Genomic DNA, 22057 nt, shown 5'->3' on the forward strand with positions numbered 1-22057 from the left:
TTGACTGCGTAGTTAAGAAAATCGATTCCAAGTGAAAACCAGGTCTCGAATAGTGAAATCATTCGATGAAATTTGTTCAAGAAATTCCAAAGTATTGCATACTTAAAGGAGCAAAACGTGAAAGATTGTGAAAAAGTTGTTCAGTTGTTCATCCATTCGAAGTGGATTGTTCTTTCTCAAAGGTTACCGTAAAGGATGAATCCTGATGAAATTCCTCTATAATATAGATGTTTCAACATGTGATTTGAGATGAAGATTTGTGTGCAGTGATGCAAGCCATCAAAAATTCACGAAACTGATGTGACGAAAACAGAGAATATTTTTTTCTCTTACGGCTGCCATTTAGTGAAGATTAAAAAATCATCGATTGAAAAAGTAAAAACAGATAAAAAACATCATTGTGCCAGAGGATATTTCAAGTCTCTTCAATCGCCAGTCCAGGCAATAGGTGAGTTGAATTTAATTATTGACCACCAAATGATACAGCTGTAAACAATTTTCCAACATTCAGCCCAGTGAGACCTTTGTCCCAGCGTATAATTCAATAGCGGAACCGTTTCCGGTCCGAGGAAAATGTTCACTTGCGGTGAAAAACATACCCCTGTTCGTCCAACTTATCACGAATGGGCCGAATTGGGTCAATAAACTAGTATATAATTTATCCAGCCGCTGCTGACCGCTCACATCGTGGGATCGTTTGATTGTTTGCGAATAATCGGCGGCAGGTTTTATTGTTCCTACCGAATCCGGTTTGATGGGTTGGAAAAGCGAAAAGCTCACACACCGGACAGGCCGCCGACAAACACAAAAGAAAACAACAACAAGAATTTTCGTCGCATTTTCGCATTTTCTCTTGTGTCATGGATGGGTGGCAACAACACACTGAGCGGAAGAGGGTGGTAATTTTGTTAGCCGTTTTCGGTTTTACTTTTTCGGCCCATTCGAAAACTAGGGGGTGGTGGAAGGTTAGCCAGGAGAATGACTGATGTTGAGTGAGAGTCGAACTTTACAGCACACAAAGAGAACGCGCAAAACTTGAGCTTAAACTTGGGGACATAGGTACAATGTTATGTGTGTAATGGGAAAAAGAGAGCTTAGGGCAGGATACAAGTTTGAGAGAAATCGATTGTTAATCTTTGGGTACAGGAATGTGCAGCAGCAGGAATATGTCGAGGAATGTTTGTGTTGTGTTTTTGCTTCGGAGCTTTTCTTTCTTTTATGCGTTGGAATGCGAGATGTGAAAATTTTCCAACAGTTATCAAAACACATTTATTCAAGTGCAAATTTAATTGAATTGCTATCCTTCTCAAAACACTATTTCTATGATTCCATAGGTATTTGTTGAATTTCGTAGATTTCTTTATAATGATTCCGAATTAATGCAATTTAATAACATTTTCTTAGCCTCAGAGTTTCAACTTGAAAATAATTATACACCAAGGTTTTTTTTACACGGCTTTTTTACACGGTTTTCGGGAATTAACACGGTTTTTTTTACACGGATTTCGCGAATTAACATGGTTTTTGAGAGAAAATATAGTACAAGCTACTAGTGTTAGTACCGCGAGAAATTAGTTTAGCTCCGTTTTCAACTTTCGACCAGTCAAGTGAAAGGGTTTGACTTGTAGGTTACGAAAAATGATTGTATCCCATTTACCCGAACATTATTGCCCAGAATGACTTTTCCCCAGAATGACAAATACCCTAAATCAAACCCCAGAATGAACCATTTCCCAAAAATAAATTCCCCAGAATGCCCCCAGAATTTACCAGAATTTTTTTTCCCAGAATCGAACATTTCCCAGAATGACACAAATCCCAGATTATTTCCTCTTGTATTTATTTTTTTATTTTTGTGCTGTTAAATCTAATGAATTCTTGTAAATTTCATATGATTCGAAATTAAATTTTTCAAAATTATTTTTCAAATGAAACCAATTGTTTGAAACTTTCCAACTAAAACTATTTCAGAACCGATATTATGTTTTGTAGTTTGGGTACTGGAATTCAATGCCACCCATGGTCCTTTGAAAACCGTTTTGATATCCGACTCCTCACGCTGCGCGTTCGAACTTTAAAGAAATATTGTCCTTCACGCTGTCGCGTGGCGGACGGGGCTAAGGGATCACCCCTAGGTTTCACGCAGACCTAGGAAGCCCCGCAGACCTAGACCAATATAATGGGGCCGCCGTTTCCAACGGCGGGTCGGCGGGTCGGCGGCCACCTCGGATTTGAGAGCTTCGGCGGCTTTGTGCCGCCTCAGCCCCTTCATCCTCGTTGGTTGCAGCTTTGCCGCAAAAAAATAAAGTTATGAAACCCCATTTTTTAGTAACAATTTCTTTTTTTTTTTTTTTTTGAATAATTTCTAGTAAGAATAAATGTTTTAAATTTTCTGGGAAATGGTTCTTCTGGCGAAAAAATTTCAGGTAAATGGATCATTCTGGAGAAAAAATTTCTGGGAAATGGTACATTCTGGCGAAAATTTTTCTGGGGAATGGTTCGTCTGGGGAAAAAAATTCTGGGGAATGGTTCTTTCTGGCGATTGAAATTCTGGGGATTTTTCATTCTGAGCAATGGTTTTCGGGTAAATGGAGTACAACCACGAAAAATAGTGTCGCGAGTTCGCTAGTATAAGCTTCTAGTGTTAGTACCGCGAGAAATTAGTTGAGCTCCGATTTCAACTTGCGACCCCTCTAGTGAAACCCTTTCACGAGAGGCATCGCAAGTTGAGATCGCAGCTAAATTAATTTCTCGCGTTGCTAACACTAGTAGCTTGAACTAGCGAACTCACGACACTATTTTTCGTAACCTACAAGTCAAACCCTTTCACTTGACCGGTCAAAAGTTGAAATCGGAGCTAAAATGATTTCTCGCGGTACTAACACTAGTAGCTTGTCTCAGGTCTAAAGTCTCATGTCTCGGGTCTAATCATTCATGGCTCTTGCCTCATGCCTCAGGTCTCATGTCTTATGTCTTATGTCTTATGTCTCCTGTCTTAGGTCTCAGGTCTAAGGTCTCAGGCCTCAGGTCTCAGGTCTCAGGTCTCAGGTCTCATGTCTCAGGTCTCATGTCTGATTTCTAATGTTTCATGTCTCTTGTCTCAGGGCTCATATTTCATGTCTCATGTCTCATGCCTCGTGCCTCATGTCTAATGTCTCATGCCTCAGGTCTCAGGTATCACGTCTTAAGTCTCAAGTCTCATGTCTCAGGTCTCAGGTCTCGTGTTTTATGTCTTAGGTTTCTAGACTGAGGTCTCAGGTCTCAGGTCTAATGTCCCATGTCTTTGGTCTCATTCTTCAGGTCTCAGATCCCAGATCCCTGGACTCAGGTCTCAGGTGTCATGTCTAAAGCCTCAGGTCTCAGATCTCAGGTCTCATGTCTCTAGTCTACATTCTCAAGTCTTAGGTCTCAAGTCTCAAGTCTCAAGTCTCAAGTCTCATGTCTCAGGTCTCAGGTCTCAGGTCTTAAGTGTCAGAACTTCTGAGCTGCGGAATTTGAATGGTCTCTTTTTACACGGTTTTCGGGAATTAGCACAGTTTTTTTAAAACGGTTTTCGGGAATTAACACGGTTTTCTTTGCCCGTTTTTTTACGCGGTACTTAGGTATCAGTGTAAGAAAAAACCTTACTGTATTATAATTTTTAGCCCCTAGATGTATGCAGCACCATTGTTTTTTTCGATTATAAATGTTTTAAAAGAAAACGTCAAAAAGCAAGGTAAAATTGATAAATTAGAATTTTTAAACAACTATGAAGATGTTTTGTATCCTTTTTGATCAAGAAAACTCAAAATGGAGAATGATCAATGTATCCCCAAAGCATCAAAACCTGAACAGCGACGAAATCGATTTTTAAATAAAATTTAAAGTAGTCCAATAAAATTCTGTAACCATGTTTTACGTTCATAGGGGTTCAGTACTGGTTTTAAAAATATGAAACATGCCACATTCCCCTTAACAGAAAATATATTCGAAAAATATTAAAAAAAAGTGATCAATATTACCCCGGATTACGGTACACAGAGTTTTAATAAAAGATGTACCGAATATTCGGCGCCGAATACCGCCCAAAAACCGTTGGGTCGGATATTCGGCTTACCAAATAGTTGTGCTATTCACTCTATAATAGACTTTTCAAATTTTTCAAATGATGTTTGATAGTTTATATAACTTATGGTTTCAGTGAAACATCTTAGGTGTATGCGTGTATCTTTCACTGTAGAAAGCTTTATACATTGATTCTTGTTTATTCCAGATTTTCTTATTATACTCAGGCTTACCCATAGATCCAATAAAAATTGTAGACGCCTAGATATTGTTAAAAACTTCCCGGACTGGTAATCGCATGCTGGAAACCAATCGAAGAACTTGCTGAAGGCAACGGATTAAACCTTCTATGGGTACCCGGATATAAGGAAATTTTTGGAAACGATTGCGTCGGCGAACTCGCCAGAGCTGGGTAGGAAAAGGAATTTTGCGGACCAGAGCCGGCTGCCCAATATCGCCATGTTGGCTCATAAACCAAATTCAAACTTGGTCCTCTAACCAGCATGAACGATACTGGGGAGAGCTGGACACTTATCGCCAAACAAAATTATTTTTAAAAAAATCATCTCTAATCACATCGAGTTACTTGTTAACTTTAAGTAAATCTCATTGCAGCATCCTGATCAGAGCAAATGTTTTGTAAAAAAAATAATTGGATCCGAAAACCCATATTTTTTTCCTCTCATGTTAAAGAAGACAAAAATATTTCAAATCACAAACTTCATTACTTCAAAACTGACAAATCGTTGAACCACCAGCACCACGCAGCAATTTCTGGTGGGGGGTTTGGCCTCGTTGCCAGCTCTAACTGTTGATCTTCGAAATCAGTTCGTCCAAACAAGGAGTCGTCAAGAATACCATCTGCTACAACTAGAGCGATCCACCTGCAAAAAACAAATTTCGAGCTATAGAAATGTACAAAACAGCGAATCCCCGATTTTGTCACCCCCATGATGCATTTTAGGGTTACAAATTGGGGACCAAATCGGGTAATATTTCAAAAGTTTTACTTCTAAATAATCCTGATGAAATCAATCATAAAACATTAACTGTATCATTTAAAACTTTCACGCCGTGTAGTAAAGTAACCCCCCCATCGGCCGTGCCCGAACACTATAATGTTAGTTTATAATTGCTCTGCATATCATAAGAATGATGAGCTCAAAAGCCTTCTTGCCTCCAAATGTAACAGCTTTGATTCAACCTATGGATCAGAACTTTAAACAGAATTGTATACTAAAAAATCGTCAGAAACTTTTACTGCATACCATGGCTTGTGAATCACTTGAATAAGATTTCGATAACACTTTTTCACTTCAACAAGATCAATATTTTTCACAAAACTAAAATTTTTGACTTCTTTTAAGTCAACGCCTGCTATCCATTTTCTGATAATAAATCTCAATTTTTCGTTGAAAAACTACAGGGCTTGAAAGATCAGCCCTGTCATATATTTTTACGATTTTTCATGTAGAATTTACAACTTTTTTATGTAAATATTTAATTTGAAAAGCTGACGAAAAATTTCTACCACGTTTTAACACATGATAAGCCGAAGTAAGAAGATTGAAATGAAAATAAGGGAATAAAATATCGACTCAGGTTGAACCAGGGTTTAAGGGTGAGTTTTTGCGAAAATTAGAATTTATGAGAAATGTGCTCACTGATTGAGATATTATTTAGTAGAACGAATGTTTAAATTATTGTGCTTTAAACCCAAAATCACTGGTTCAAAACAACAAAAAAGACAAAACTAAATTCACATTGGAATTCAACTTGTCTTGCTTTAAAACCCCTCTGCATTAGCTTTCCAAGGTGCTCAACATGTCAGGTTTGCGCTTTTTCAATGTCGCATGTGAGGAAGCGATCCAAAGCAACGCTTTGAAGCTTGAGTATGACATCGCCCCAAGTCTAACCTTTGGGATTATCGACAGAACTCATCCTTGTTTCAATAGCGCTGCCAGTTGAGAAAATATGTGGAATTAAAGTGTTTCACATATTGAAACAAGTCAGTTATTTCACCTTTTAGAAACAAAACCCTAATGTGTGTTGTGAACCTTCTTGGTGTAATAGTTCTACTGAATCAAAGCAATCGAAAGATTCCCTTTAATTCAACCACGGTACCGTGGTAAATACTGAAATGTACGAATGTTCATATCAAGGTTTTTCGAAACACAAGGTTCTTCGACTTTAACAATAAGTAGGCTTTACAAACATAAGATTATTTGCTCAGCTTTTCTGTGGTTGATTGGTGAACAAACTCCATGAGTTCCGCAGTTGCCAAGTATAATAGCCAAAATGGCTGAATCGGAAATTTGATATACTGTAACACCTTATATACACACCTTGGTTCATATATTTATTGTTGGAATTATGTTTAAAGATTTAAAAAAAACATTTCACGCATTTCCGTTTTGCAATTCAATTCCTGTGTTCTTTAAATAATACTTACCACTAGTTTTGTGCAAAAATCGAGGTCCTCTATTAAAAGCTCGTTCAAAAGTTATGGCCATGTCAATTAGGAACAAAATAAAAAATCTGTCACGAACTTCTTAGGAACAAAAATTTGCGCACTTTGTACCAGTGCAAAGCAACAAACGACGAGTCTTTTCTAGGTACCGTACCTATTCCAGACGAGTTCCGTTCGCGGTTCCTGCAGTTGATGGCTGAGGCACCTGTAGACCACATGCAAACTTCCATCCAAAGCGTGAGTTTGCTGTTGATATAGCACAAAGTCTGTGGCCGTCGTCAGTGAGAACTACCCACGAGTTTCGGTCTCTGGAGCCATCTTGCGAAAAGGTGCAGTCGTCTAATGGGCCATCCGATTGGTGCCGGGCTTTGACATGCAACGGTTTTCCGTACAATACTTATCTACATACAATGTGGGAGTTGTGCTTTTTTGTGGAATGGGGGCAAAAAAGAATCTACAACTGGGTACATTGACGGCTAAGCATTTTCCGAGCGAGTCGAAACCACTCCTTGCTGGAGGTTACCACGGAAAATGACACATTGCACCTTTTCTCGCAATGGAAGAGCAAAATAAAAGAGAAAAAAATATAATAGAGGAACAGTTGGGTTTCAAGCGACGGTGTTTGCAGCGTCATCGCATCCTAGTGGTATTTATGATAATTTCAACGATATTCTTTCATGTCATGGCCTCGGGACTCAGGACTTAATGTCACTGTTTATAATACGTACATACAGTTTCTTCTCTCCTTAAAATGTAGCAACTTTGAAGCTTATCAATTCAAAAAAAATGTATGTAGATGTTGCTTTTTTATTCCAGATTGGCTTTCGTCGTCAAATGATAGAGATATGCATCCATTTGAATATCAATAATCCGTTAGATAAATTTATTAACAACCAACATGCACTCATAGAGTAGTACACATGTAAAAGTGTCCTATAAGAGTTTAAAATCGAGCTTATCCATCATACGTTTATCCTACAATATTTACGCTTGTAATAACCTCACTGGACATTCATTAGCTGTGTGATTTATGGGTCACTGGCAGGCAGAATCCATTCAGAGTTCTCGTACCGATAGTCGGTGCAATTGACAGTGTCGAATGTTGTGAGCAGGTCCATTACACCCGTTTGTCAGCTATAGGATGTCCTACCCTTTGCAGTCTGCTAGCTTATGGTGTTGAATCCTGTGATGCACAATTTATCCTTCAAGAGAGGGAGCCACTTATGTTCAACTCTCAATTTGAGGCGTCGTCTGATTGTTTACGAGTATGTGAGAAATAATTTATGGTTATGAATGTATGTGTGCGTGTTAAAAACCTTGTCTTTGAATGTTGCCATACCCAACAGCAGCTTCGTCATGTCATCTTCCAGTTATTATCACAAATTGATTAAATACTCTATTATTTAAGAAAATGTCAGCTTTGTTGTAAACTGTTAGTTAAACCATCTTCTCCCCGAATGTTTCGCCTTAAAGTATTGTTTTTTGTAATACGAAACCAAGTTTGAAGAACTCCATTTATCACTCACTTAAATTTTACAAACTTACATTAACATGCTCCAAATCTGACAGATTGGTTGCTGATTTTTCTGCAATACGGATCAACTATTTGAAAAATTTCAGCAAAAATGAACAAGAGCTGGAAATGTCAGCAAAACAAATCATGTTGAACGCTTTCAGCAGTTCGAATTGATGGAAATTTATTAAAAATTTTAGCATGTAATCATCAAAAGTTCTATGATGTATAGTAATGCTAATTAACGTTTTGAATAACCTCTAATAAGGTTATTTATTTGGCCTTTGAGTCTAGGAGTTACTGCATTATGAGGTATTGCTTTCTTCCTTTCTTAAATAGTTGGAGGCACTAAATCTCATTTATTAGTGTGCGCTGGAATTTGTTTAAAAGTTTTGACGGTCGCCATGTTACGGAGAAACTACATCTCAGAGCCAATTTTTTCTAGAAAAATCTACTACAGATGGAACATATTTTTTCTAGTACTTTTTCAGCAACATAAACTTATTGAGGCAAAAATTAACGTCGTATGATTATTGTTATTTTTGACTGACTTTTCCTAAAATCTAGGCAATGACTATTTGTGAATCTCGTCGAAATGTTGAAAAATCACTTTTTCAAGATTCTGGTATACAAACTTCGTATTTTTACCTTATTTACAAAATAAAATAATATTATTTGCAGATTGAAGAAAACACGCCTTTTCTACCGCCATTTCCATCACTCTATGCTGACTTTTAAAGTCAATCTATGTAGCTCTTGACCGACATGAAATATTGGTGTTGTACATCATGATTCCAGACAGATTTTCTTTTTCACACTAAAAGTAGTAAGAACAAAAACCTTGGCATGTCATTTACATACGGTTTTTCTTGTTCATTGTTTCATAAATTAAATTTTCTTGAAAAAAAAATACAATTATCTTGGAAAACTTTATTTAGGGTGAGTTGTTTAAAAGAACAAGTTGAACAAATCAAGTCAATAAACTTCACCTTGCTATACACTCACTGAGAATGAATTTTAAGTGATGGTTCTTCCAAATTTTAAAACGGTCTTTACCATATTCCTGCATATTGAATTCGTTCATGTTATAATATGGGTAAATGACTTATCTATCATTTCAGGCATTATTTTTCTCATACATACTTCGTTCAGGTAAAATATTTTCAATTACTTCCTGAGCAGGTATTTTGACCGGATTTGAGAAAACTTCTTGGCTCTTAGAGCCTAATATGTGTATTACTGACTTTCTAGTAACCTTCAAAAGTCTTTCGGGTTAGCTAGAAATAATAACAATAGCAAAAATGCACAATGAACAAGAAAATTGATTTCTAAACCAAGATCTTACTCATACCATCACACAAACTCTAAAAATAATAAAATGCACTGACATGATTCAAAATAAATGAAAATCAAAGTTTCAAATCATTTCAAATTTTTTGGGTAAATTATTAATAAATCATTCAAAATAATGATCCTTGTTTTGAGCTAGAAATTTTAAGTCAATTTTACCAAACACCAGAAAACAAATGCCAATTAAAATTTCCAATTAGTACGACCCAAAAACAAAATTTAAAACTTTGGACAATATAACACTGAATTTGAAAAAAAAATTAAATCCGAATTCTAAAATAAATTTTAGTTCATCTCAGAAATCAGCCATGATTTTTTTCTTGCAAAATGATTATAACTGTTAATTATAAATCATTATAAATTACATTAGGTAGCTTTCTTTATTTTCAATTGAAGAGTTGATTAAAAATTCCTTTGTAACATTTTGAATTTGAAATAATATTCAATCACGATTTTAATTGTGAATTTCGTTAAGAAAAAAAAAACATTTGTGCCAAGGATTAAAGTCAGAGCTAAAATCCTTTTTTAAATTCAAATTCTACCAGTTATCAAAATAAATAGCTACTTTCGTCACCGTCAATTGAAATATTGGGTCCTGGAAAGAACAATAGCAAGAAACTAAGTTTATTAAAAATTTAGTTTTATAGGCTTCCAAGATTATGTTTTCAAAACATGAAATTGAGTGTCGGCAAAAAAATGCAAACTTTTAAAAAATATTTCAAGTTTTTTTTAATAGTTAGACTATAAAATTCGGTAAGTTAATATAAAAATTTTAAAATTACTATACAATGAAATTTGTTAAATCGACCTTATCGGTAAAAGTTATGTTATTTTAGTAAGAACAATTAAAGATTATACAAATGAAAATTTGTTCCAACGATTTGATGTCATATGATGCAAATGCTTCTAACTAAATTCTACTCGCTCATTTCCAATATTCTTCCATTTTTTTCTAACTTTCTATTCTTTTATTACGATAACTAACGGCGATTAAACTCTTTTCATGAATTAAAATATATTATGAAGACGAAAACGACAAGTTTTAACATTTTAGAAAGAATTTTTTTCAATAAAAATGTTAAACCATTTGATAAACCAAAAAGACAGCATTTGACAGCATTTTGATGGTAGATTTTTGCGTCCTGAACTCGAATCTGTAGTCAGATTTTGTCTATCGCCCCTCGTTTTGGTGATATGAAGTTTATAAGTTTGAAAACGAATCAGTTTTGAGTGAAATCAATCATTGATAACTGATGTTAGTTCTACATGAAAGAAAAAAAAACTGATTTGGAATTTGTTTATTATGCTTTATTCAATTAAGGAATAATAATTTGATGATAATTATGATTGATCTGAAAAAGTTAAATTCAGTTTTCAAAAATCTGGAGTATTTGTGACGTTATTGAAGAAAATATAAAAAAATTAATTTCATTTAACAAATTTGTTGAAGTCTGTTGAAATGAATTCATTTTTGCTTTTGAAAATATCTATAAATTCAATTTAGTTAATATTTTCTTTAAAAATCGTCAAAACCTATCATTTTACAGTATTGAGATAAGAAAAGAAAATATAACTTTTTCTGTTTCGCAGAAGTCTAAATTGCTTGTGGTCTTGGAGAAAGTAGATAAAAACGTTTTTTTTTTTTAATTTGAAAGTTATTTCAGAAAAGTGCAGAATTATCTAAAATAATTTTGACATATTTACAAAAGTTTCACGGCACAAAAATTATTCAAATTTAGCTCTTTTATTCTCACCACAATCAAAATATGAATTGCTGTAAATGGTTTCTTAGAAAATATTTCATATCCGTACCTATAAAATTTGTAATGATGTAAATGTTTTTTTTATTTTTATTATCAAAGTGATTAGTAATATAGGGTGTCCCATTATGTCTAAGTACGATTTAAAATGAACAGTTTAAACACAATTCAGGAGTGTAGGGTTTAGTTAAGCTTAGAATAAGATCTGATCAAGTTGGCTTAGTTTAGTTCAATTAGAAGGCTACGGTTTTCATCTTTGTTATCGTGTCAGATTAGATCGAGACGTCCATCAATAAAGAAGCTTATCTTAGAAGAAGACGTCTTTCATTAATTCCCACGCCATCCATCAAGAGCAAAAAAATTTTTTTCACCTTTTTTGTTCTCTATAGTTTTCTTTAACAGTGAATCAATATAACATAAGATTCAATTCAATCGTAGGCCAGTGATCGAATTTTCAAACGAAAACTGCTAATAAGCTTCACCACAGACTAATTTGCTATGATTCTGACCACTTTTTCAGTCTTTTTCAAAGTTCTGCAGGCTTCACATGTTTCTCAAATACGATTTGGTATGGGCCCGAAAACTTTCAATCGGTTTCGTTTGTGGACAATTTGGCGAATGCATCTCATTCGGTACGATCTGGACTTTGTTGGAATGGTACCAAGTGGTCTCATTTGAGTAGCGAACTGATGCCCCAAAACTGTACTGGGTGATCATTCCTAGGGGGGAGGTGGGGAAATTTCATACCGCAGTGTGACGGAAGCAGCTTATTTTTGAATCCCCTTCGGCTTCTTCTTCTTCTTATATGCCTTTAGACCCAATCTTACCTTGGCACAATGGATGGTGCGGGGAGCGGATTCCACTTTTTTGCTACTTCCCGAACATAGGCAGTCTTCCTACTGGCGGAAGCACACTTGACTTTCCGGTCCAAAGTTTTGTCCACCGGACTCGATTTCCGCCCAGATGTTTTTTGTTCACGAAGCTGCTTTCCTCTCCAAACCATAGTCTTTAGGCAAGGTTATTTCAACTGCCAAATCGCACGTTCAGCCAAATTGAAAAAAAGTTTTGACAGCTGGCTGAAGTGTTTACGAAAAAAGGAGGTCCAGGGATGCCAGGTGTATAAGAAAGAAATTTGGATATGTCTGTGCACAAGCGAAGACCTTAAAATTGATAATAATTCGAAGATTTAGCTATGTGTATGAGCGATGGGGAATGACATTTATTGTGTCAAATTCAGCTTTGTCATTTCTTCCGTGATGTCTCTATTCACCTTAGTTTACTGTAACATAAAACACACGTTCCTATCTTACGAAAATAAGTTGTAATGAAATATCAATGCACACAAGAAAGATTTCATTTATAATCTGGCTTAAATCAATAATATATTATACATATAAATTGATTTCTAAACTCAATAATGAAAAGTCGAAAAATCCGTGTACTCTGAGCAAAAATCAGGAAAAAAAATTGTGTCTGAGCAATCTTATGACGATTGGTCGATAACTGTGTTTTACTAAAAAAGGCACCTGGCATCCCAGCCAATCAACCGCCAGCCAACAGCCAGCTGTCAAAATTTGGCCTCGTTTCACCAACTTCGTCGCAACCAACTCTCGTCTACTTTTTGCCAAAGTGGTCAATTGACTCAGCGAAATGTTTGGGAAATTACACCATTACACCACGATACTTTCACGCTTTTTCGGGAAAATGCTTCTCATTTTCACGAAAATTATGAAAATTGGAGCTCACGGCACACAGACTTTTGAATGCAACTGTAAACAACAACACATAGCAGAAATTAGTTGTTTAAACGTCATCCGAAATGAGCAGGCTTGAGATACACTTCTCTAAAAAAAAACAATTTCAAAGACGAGGTAGTGTTTTTGTGTGTCAAGATTTGAATTTCAATTCAAAAGGTTTATTTAAATGTAGATCGAAATTGACAATTAAGAATTAGAATCAATTTGTGATCGTTATATTTTCGTAGAATAAAATGTCTTACAGTGACTAAGACAGACTAAATGCCGCCGAAGGTGAGCCAATTTTCTGACATGTTTTAACACTTATTTTTGAACACCTTTTGGGATGAAGTAATTTCATGGCAGTGTACATTCAAAATATCATTCTTATATACTACAGAACTGAATTTTGGAGGGAAAAAACTCAAATTTGAGTTTAGAGAATCGGTCCTTTCAAAATAAGATTCAGCGAAGTAAAATCGAAATTGGATGTTTTTTTAAGTAAGATATATTTTTGAACGGATACTTTCGAACGACTTTCGAAAGTCATGTTTTTGGATACAAAATTTTTTTTTAAACTTGGAAAACTTTAAAGAGGGCATTTATTGCAGTTTTCACAGTTAGACAAAAACTAGGATTGAGAGCTGTTATGCTTTAAAATTTCAAATTAAGGCTACTCGCAACGTTCAGAACAATTTATCTGCTTTTTTGTCAGCATTAAAAAAGAATTCCAAATAAGCAATAGCTTCAGCACGCCGTTGGATTTTTAATCAGGAGTGGAACAAATGATGTTTGCATTAGCGTTAATCTTTGCTGCTGAAAGCAGTATGACTAATTTGCAATTCATCTATAATGGCTCCGGCCTTGATTTTCACCATCTCGTTTCTCGACATTTCCAGCGCGAATTCATCGACAGTGTATCCTTCCGGTCCGTTGTATGCAGAGAGTGCTCGAATAATTTTCATCCATTTGTACAAATGATATCGCACTTAGACACACATACTTGTCCTTTGCTCCAACCAGCTTGTTCAAATAAGTAACTGGTGCAGAATATAATCTTCCTGGTTGCAAAAACATCATCGTCATGTTTGCCATGTAAATGGGAAAGTGTGCGGATAAGCGTCTTGTTTTCCATACTAACTACACAATTTCACGCGGAATTGGATGAGATTAGTTTTGCGTGTTGGACGCTGGAGTTGGTTTTGATGAAGCTGAACCCTAACACCGGCATAATGCTGTGATAAAATTAGAATACTAATCTGTTGGGGAAAGAGTTTTTTAATCCTCTTCGACAAACATGTTCTATTTGAATAGTGTAAAGAACTGAAACTTCGAATAGGTAAAATTTACATAGGTTTAGATAGTAATAACAAAAAAAAATATAGGAACTCTTAACATAGTGTCACAAGGCAAGACGATAAATAAAATATAATAAATCTTGTGCGTCCTGTTGGTAGCTCCGTTTTTATTGTTTCCGGGGCCAGGAACAACTTTACTGATACTTCAGAAGTGTGATTGACATTGTGGTTACGTGCCTTGGCAAACTTTTCCCGAAACGAAACGGTAATAATATTCATTTCATTGCGTTCCAGGTTTCTGAAGCAGGAAACTTCCCTGCTATTTGGCGGTTGTTTAAGGAAAGTTGTTCGAAGTCATTCCCGTTAAAATATATAACTTGTCAAAAACGCACAAAGCTGCATTTAGCTGAGATTCTAACGGACATTGATTGAATGCTATCTAAGCTGTCAGTTGAATGGGAACACCAATTTTCTCGATAGCATATTTTGCCATTCTAACTGAAGTGCGTGAGAATGACATGGTCTATTCCAGGTGTGAGAGACAAATAATTCGGACGTATCTCATTTTCATGTTAATGTCAATTCAAACAAACTCAATCCATGTTTGTAAAATCGACATTTCCAACTGAAATGCAACGGAAAATCTCAAAATAACACAGTGCTCCTAGAGTGCAATTGTTACAAACTGCTTCTTTAAACTTCACGAAGTCAAATTTATTCTGCACGTGAAAAAACCCAAAATTTAGCTTTTACTCCAATCATGAACTCTCAATATTTCAACGTCATTGGCATAAAATGTGAATGCCAGCGGCAGAACACAGAATTTTTGAAATATTCACAGATTTCACAGATTTTTTAAATTTTGTATGTATTTTCAAAGTTATAATTTTCATGTTGACACAAACTTTGGATTTTAACTTTGTTTTGGAAAAACATGATGTTTTGTGATGGTAACATGATGGTAATGTTTTTTGAGTAAAACTTAAACCAGACTCAATTTTTCATGACTTTTCGAAGAAATTTTTGCTATTTTCATCACAGAAAACCATCACAAAATTTTTGTGTAAAATTACAGAAAGTCAGAATTTTTTTTTAGACAAAAACACAGAATTTGGCAACCTTGACCTGCAGTCTTTACGCCAGTGATGGGAAAGCAATCATATCAGATTTCAGCGCATTTCACATAGATAGCTCCGATCGGCATTGTAATTTTTTCAACCTCTGTTTTGGCTGTAGTTGCTGCAGAAAATGTCATTTTTTTCTGAGGTACTATCGTCAAAAGAAAACTTCATCAAAGATGACAGCCGTTGCAGCGTTTCCTCTAGCAGCGCCTCCATTTTGAACTTCAAATGACACAATGCTCCTTGGGCTCCTTGTACATTGCCAAGACGTTTGCCGAAACAACATTCATTTTAGTCCCAAGAACTAAAATATTCCAGAAATCGCTCAGCTTTTCTCAAATTGATACGCAGCATGTTGGTACGCTCTTCCTCCATTTGGCTGCCATTATCCCTCAAGTTGAAATCTACTATTGCTTGATTCGAACAAAAGAGAAATTTTAACAGTAGCTAGGCTTCACACGGCACACTACGATGTCGCATCAGAAAAGATGTCGACTAGTCAGCTAGAATTCTAAAAACCAACTGACTCTTTAAACAAACTTTTTTGAGAATCTTTAGAAAGTCCTTCAAGAGTTTTTTTTAGTGTTTTGATAATCTTTCGGAATTTTTAAAATAAGTCTTGCTTGAGTATCTATTCATAGTTTTTTTTATCTGAATCCTTCAAGTGTCTTATTTACGAGGATCTTTGGACAGTCTTCTAAGACTCTTATAAAAATAAAGAAAAATAAGACTCTCAGAAGGCTCCCAAATCACTCTCAAAAGACTTTCATAAAACTAAACATAAAATATTTTCGGAAGTCTACTGATTCAGTAAAATAATTCAACCCAGTAGGCTCACAATACATAGCTTAAGTCTAAATTTATAACACTCTCATAAAACTCTCAGAAGATTTCTCGAGACTTTCAATGGAATCTCAAAAGGCTCTCAAAAGGCTCTCAAAAGACCCCCAGAAGACTTTCAAACCACTCTCAAAAGACTCTAAACTGACTCTCGAAAGACCTCTAAAAGACTTTCAGCAGGCACTCAAGAGACTTTGAACAATCTTTTTAAGATTCTGTTGAGAGTGTTTCCAAAGTCTTTTCTGAGCATTTGAAGAGTATTTGGAACGTATTTAAATAATATTTTCAGAATCTTTGACGAGTCTTTTGAGAGCAACTTGAGAGCCATTGGAGAGTCTTTGAAAAATCTTTTGCGAGTCTTTATGAGCCTTATGAAGTCTTATTAAAGTCTTTTGAAAGTCTTTTCAAAGTGTTCGGGGAATATTTGCAGAAATCTTCCAGGAGTTTTTTTTCGTTAAAGTATTTTGTGTTGTTTGAGGCTTTTCAGTCTTTTGAGCCTTTCGAGTCTTTTGAGTCTTCAGAGACTTTTGAGTATTTTGAGTCTTTTGAATCTTTTGAGTCATTTGAGTCTTTTTAGTCTTTTGAGTCTTTTGAGTCTTTTGAGTCTTTTGAGTCTTTTGAGTCTTTTGAGTTGTTTGAGGCTTTTTAATCTTATGAGCCTTTTGATTCTCTTGAGTCTTATGAGTCTTTTGAGTCTTTTGAGTCTTTTTAGTCTTTTGAGTCTTTTTAGTCTTTTGAGTCTTTTGAGTCTTTTGAGCCTTTTGAGTCTTTTGAGTTGTTTGAGGCTTTTTAATCTTATGAGTCTTTTCAGTCTTTTAAGTCTTTTAAGTCTTTTGAGTCTTTTGAGTCTTTTGAGTCTTTGGAGTCTTTTGAATCTTTTGAGTCTTTTGAGTCTTTTGAGTCTTTTGAGCCTTTTGAGTCTTTTGAGTCTTTTGAGTCTTTTGAGTCTTTTGAGTCTTTTGAGTCTTTTGAGTCTTTTGAGTCTTTTGAATCTTTTGAGTCTTTTGAGTCTTTTGAGTCTTTTGAGTCTTTTGAGTCTTTTGAGTATTTTGAGTCTTTTGAGTTTTTTGAGTCTTTTGAGTCTTTTGAGTCTTTTGAGTCTTTTGAGTCTTTTGAGTCTTTTGAGTCTTTTGAGTCTTTTGAGTCTTTTGAGTCTTTTGAGTCTTTTGAGTCTTTTGAGTCTTTTGAGTCTTTTGAGTCTTTTGAGTCTTTTGAGTCTTTTGAGTCTTCTGAGTCTTTTGAGTCTTTTGTGAATAGTTAGAGTTAATCATTTAACAAATTATTTTCCTTACTCTGCATTAAGGTTGTCAGGTTGCCCGGTTATATCCGGATTTGCCCGGATATTTAATACTAAATTAAGGAAGAGTTGTTCATCTCATTTTTTTTCTATACGAAACTACATATATCGAATCTGCAATCCAAAATAATTGATCAAGGTCTCTTAAGTTTAAGCTAAATTTTCATTTTTGTAGAAAATAATGCATACAAAAACATTTAAAAATCGTTTAATCGGAAGACATGAAAAAAATATAAAATACGCTCTTATCATTTGTTTTTAAAATATTCGTAAAAATGTATCACCAAATAGTAATAATAAAAAAAAGAATTATTCGGTACTGCTCTACACCTGACATAAGATCTAAAGGAAGCTTATAATTGAATATTTGGAACCATGACTCGTCTTCTCAGTAATTAAATTTTCCGTTTCCAACGAACAATCGAGCATCTTGATTCAATAAGGTACCTTCTAATCGACTAAAAGTAACTCTCAATTATCCCGGACAGAAGGTTAACCCCCATACTATCAACCAACTTCTAACCTCCCAAGTCAAATTAGGCGTAAATTTCATTTCTCAACTCAATCATTAGTTTGGCTCACTGGAGACGTCATGTCTCGAGCTCGATATAGCTATTAAAATTACCACATACCTACATGTCTACATGCTGTTCGTAATTTACCCCATTCCTCGAAACAATCCGTTACGTCATCATTTTCGAAGAGGTGGCGCCGTTTCGCTACACTCTCTGATTAATTTACCATCCAGCCAGCCAGTCAGTCAGGCAAGTGTTTCGGTGGAAATTTGAACCACCCTCACCAATCCACACGATTTGAACTCCGGTTGTCTTCCAACTCCCCCCTCGAAGACTGAAAAGGTATCGATTTTACCATCAATCTGAAACGTGAAGAATTAGGACCAAAAGGAAAAAAAGCTTCGGCAAACCGGCCGGAGATTTACGACAACGATTTTTCAACCGCGTCTTTTGACCTTCAAAAATTAGTTGAATTAGGTGAACGTGAGCCGAAACATTTTTATTTTGGACTCCATAGTCAACACTTATCACAATAGGTGTAAGTTATCACAATTAGGTTGTGACCAAGGTGTGTATAGTGTGGAGGTGTTACCGGAGGTGTTACCGAATATCGAATTCCCGATTCAGCCATTATGTCTATGTAGGCTATGCAACTATACGGAACTCATGAAGTTTGTTTACCAACAAACCACCGAAAAGCTGAGCAAAAAATAAACAAACTCATTGAGAGCCCCGCTCACTCCTCGCCTACTTACTGTGAAAGTCGGAGAACCTAGTGTATCAAAAACCTTGGTTGTGACTAGTGATGTACCGAATATTCGGTCGGCCGAATATTCGGCGCCGAATACCGCAGAAAACCCGTTAAGCCGAATATTCGGCTCACCGAATAGTTGAGCTAAGTATTCGACCGAATAGGCCGAATAGGCCGAATATCTACTACAGACTTGTAAATTTTTCAAATAATTTTGGATAATTTATCAAATATCCAAAAGTAATATTGTAAAAGCTTCACAATCATTAAAAACTTATGGTTTCAGCAAAACATTTAGGGTGTGTCCGCGTATCTTTCACTGTAGATCGTTCAGGAGAATGCTGAACGGTATCGCTTTATACTTTGATTATAGTTTTTTCCAGATTTTCTGGATATATTCAGGCTTGCTCATAAATCCAGTAAAGAATCCAGATAAGTCAAATCCGGCCGGGATGTCCAGATATTATTTACAACTTCCCGAGTTTTGCTCAGGTTTATTCAGATTATTTGCTAAATAAAATAAAAAACTCTAATTCCTCTTAAACTTTTTTAGATTTTGTGTTCAATAACAAAAATTTGAAAAGATACATAAATTTTGAATTTTTTCAATTTTTTTTCAAAAATCGTCCTGAATGCCTGGTTATGTGGATACGTGTGGTTGAAAGTATGGTATGCTTAAGGTTAAAGATCAACTATCTTTTGAATAACTATTTTGAAGATACTTTGCTGTAATTCGACCTTCATCTAATTCAATATCAATAATTTCAAATAGCTTGGCACCTGTTTCGACATATTTTATCCCAGATTCCATAGGAACGCAATCTCTTAGGTGATAAACGCCCTAGAAGCGACTAGTCATCTGATATCTTTTCAGTTATTGGTGACATTTTAAAAATTAGAAAGACCCCTACTGAGAGTAAAAGTTTAAGGCTAAAAACCCTCTTTAAATAAACGTACAACAACAACAAAGACCCCTTCTTAACAAATATCTTGTAATATATCATCCGATAATATTATCTGGTTGAGAATAATCGACTAAAAACAAAAAAAGTTTTTTTTTTATTAAAAACTTAATAGAATATTCGACCGAATATTCGGCCGAATATTCGTTTGGCCGTATAGTTGAAAAGGTCAATATTCGGTATTCGGCCGTTCGCCGAATACCACTATTCGGTACATCTCTAGTTGTGACATAAAGGTGTACGTTTGTAGAATACAAATACAAATTAAGTTTATATTTTCACATAGAGTAGTGCATAGGCAATTTGTAAATTCGATAGATATAGTTGATTTTATTGCAAAACATATTGCCCTTACATACCCAAAATCAAGTGAAAAGTAAATTTAGGTGTAAAAAAAAAATGCATATTAACAAATAGTTTTAAAAATTCGTCAAAAATGTGTTTCGTAATTTCTAATGATGACATGATGTGTAGAATTATGTACGTCAATTTTTAATCCATTAACCAAACTTTTCTGCAGTAACTGAAACAATTTCGGCGGATGATAGATTGCAAAGTACGGTTTTTTTCATTTCTTTTTTGCATTTTTTGTGGCCATAATCTTTTTTAAAAAGTAACATATATATCTCCAACATTAAGCTTTTAATTTTATCATCAGATTTATTATGCACTTAGTTATTGGTACATAAATGACCTCGTCTTTTTTACGTTGCATGTTTCATCAATTTTTTTCCTTTGATCTTGAATCAAAATCAATGATTGTGATGAATATTGTGAGTATCATATTTACCTTACGTTACAAGGTTTACACAACTTTAAATTTTGTACAAAATTTTCAATTTGTACGATTGAGGAACAAACGAGATATATGTAGCGATTTAAAGCGAAAAGTGTCAAATTAACACTCTAGATCTCTAGAGGAATTTTTTGTCAGGGCTTTCAGGAAGCGTTTCATAAATTTATTGGGGGACCCAGAAGATTTTTATAAATATTTGGGTGCGTCTGAAAAAACAGTTACAAGCCTACCAACTTCCAATAGTGTCATATCGACACTCTAGGACGGATTAAGATTAAAATGTACATTATTATAGATGTACTTCCCTTCGATACAAGTGGATACACATGATTTTTACTGTGTTTCATAGACAAAACCCTGATGATAAATTTGCATATAGTGAGAGCTGAAGAAAGTTGCCGATTGTTCGTAAAAATGAGGCTGGAATAGCACCATTTTCTCAACATAACTCTAAAAGGTTTAATTGAACATTTAAAGTTTTTTTTAAATTACCAGAAAAAAGTTATGATTAAAAAATGTTTTTGAATGTTATTTTCATATTTGACTCCGTAACTCAAATGATAAATGTTTTAGGGAATCGACGTTCGAGACAAAGTTACATACATTTGCATTATTAATCTGTTTGTTGAAGACAGCAAAGAAATTGGAGCTATGGATAAGAAGCTAGTTTTCTTTTTTCACTTATAGGGAGATTGATAAAAAATTAACAACATTTCCTTAAAGAGCTTATTCTATTGTAAATCTTCTTCAAAGACAGCTACAAGAAAAAACGTAAAACCAAAGAGTTATAAGCAACGATCACGTTTTTCAAATTTTTGACCACTGTACTATGTTCAGCATTTGAAATCTTTGTTTTGAACTGACATTTAAAAACTTTATTAAATTTTCAAAATGTTACTATTGAGTCTATAACTTCCGATCATAAATTCACTTATTTCAACAATACTGTTGATCATTTACAAAAAATAAGGATAGATGATCGATAGCAAGCTTATTTAGATTCAATATGCAAAAAAAAAAGATTTCAAATTGATGTTATGCAGTCCGAGATATTTTAATTAAGATTCAAGTACCGTAAACTGGAGATTTTTTTTATATTACTTAAAATGTAGTTTTAACGTTTTCAAATATCTGTTTTTTCGAAGACTTACTAACAAACACCTCTCCTGATTAAATGATAGCATTAAGAAGCAAAGGGATTAATTTATATGAATGCTAAACTTTTTTTTCTTTGTAAAGGTATAGTTTTAGAGTTATTTATATGGTCATTCTATGATAATTATTGAATATTAAAAAACGGACATTTTCTATGAGAAAGCCTGTATAGAACAAACGGTTAAATCCTCAGAAATGGTTAAGTTTGAATAAAAAAAAGACAGGAACAGTGGGAGGACATAGGGATTTGTATGAAGTCAAAATTTCATTTGTTCTCGAGGCCAAAAAATATTGAGAAATCTTTATAATGTTTGCCCCTAAATATATGCAACGTTGTCCTTCTTTTGAGTATATTTGTTTTGGGAAGAAAACGTTAAAAAATCAATTGAGCCCCAACAAAAAATTACTGTTATTCATGTTTAAAGCCTTCTGTGCTAATTGGCATCAAA

General features: G+C 34.7%; 2 protein-coding genes across 4 annotated transcripts in view; one reads left to right on the forward strand and one right to left on the reverse strand.

Annotated features, from left to right (window-relative positions):
- LOC129741375 (aryl hydrocarbon receptor nuclear translocator homolog) overlaps positions 1–7872 on the reverse strand; it is a 23237-nt gene extending 15365 nt beyond the window's left edge. Inside the window, exon 1 of the mRNA XM_055733100.1 lies at positions 7854–7872. Coding sequence (XP_055589075.1) covers positions 7854–7872 — 19 coding nt within the window. The remainder of the gene's footprint in view (positions 1–7853) is intronic.
- Positions 135–22057, forward strand: part of LOC129745353 (uncharacterized) — a 113214-nt gene continuing 91291 nt past the window's right edge. For 2 of the 3 annotated variants that reach the window (XR_008737120.1, XM_055738375.1), the window contains exon 1: positions 138–448. The gene's annotated coding sequence lies outside the window, so the exon portion shown is untranslated. Of the gene's footprint in view, positions 449–22057 lie in introns of all 3 variants that reach the window. The other variant, XR_008737119.1, reaches the window with a different exon arrangement.

This window comes from Uranotaenia lowii, chromosome 2 (assembly GCF_029784155.1).
Source record: "Uranotaenia lowii strain MFRU-FL chromosome 2, ASM2978415v1, whole genome shotgun sequence".
In the NCBI taxonomy this organism is placed as follows: Eukaryota; Metazoa; Arthropoda; class Insecta; order Diptera; family Culicidae; genus Uranotaenia; species Uranotaenia lowii.